This window comes from Myotis brandtii, unplaced genomic scaffold, assembly GCF_000412655.1.
Source record: "Myotis brandtii unplaced genomic scaffold, ASM41265v1 scaffold430, whole genome shotgun sequence".
Classification (NCBI taxonomy): Eukaryota; Metazoa; Chordata; class Mammalia; order Chiroptera; family Vespertilionidae; genus Myotis; species Myotis brandtii.
Window position 1 is genome coordinate 1092267 of NW_005366456.1, and position 349 is coordinate 1092615.

The 349-nt window shown below is 70.5% G+C and overlaps 1 protein-coding gene across 1 annotated transcript in view; it reads right to left on the reverse strand.

The window, feature by feature from the left end:
• Positions 1-343, reverse strand: part of SYNPR (synaptoporin) — a 279096-nt gene extending 278753 nt beyond the window's left edge. Inside the window, exons 1-2 of the mRNA XM_005874280.2 lie at positions 236-343; positions 66-131 (exon numbers count right to left, since the gene is read on the reverse strand). Of these exons, the coding sequence (XP_005874342.1) occupies positions 66-131; positions 236-253 (84 nt within the window). The 5' untranslated portion in view covers positions 254-343. The remainder of the gene's footprint in view (positions 1-65; positions 132-235) is intronic.
• Positions 344-349: the final 6 nt, after the last annotated feature.

Here is a 349-nt window from a genome sequence, read left to right on the forward strand (position 1 = left end):
CACGGACCATCCTCACCCGATGGCGGGCCGCCTGCGTCCCCTCCCCGCGACACCCCGCTACTCACCAGCTCCAGGGTTCGCAGGAAGGCGAGGGGCTCCTTCAGCGCCTGGAAGGTGCCCGCCGAGGCCAGCTTTGGACGAACGAGATGAGAGAGAGAAAGGGAGAGCGTGAGGCTGGGGCGCGTCCCCGGAGCCGAGGGTCCCCAGCACCAGCCGCCCTGCGGTCCCGTCCTACCTGGCTCACGGGGTCCATGGCTCTGCGTGGTCTCCTCCCCCGAGGTTCCCTTTCCAGGGAAGTTCGGGGGCCGCCGTGGGCTGGTCCTCAGGGCCAAGGGTCCCCTCTCGGGAG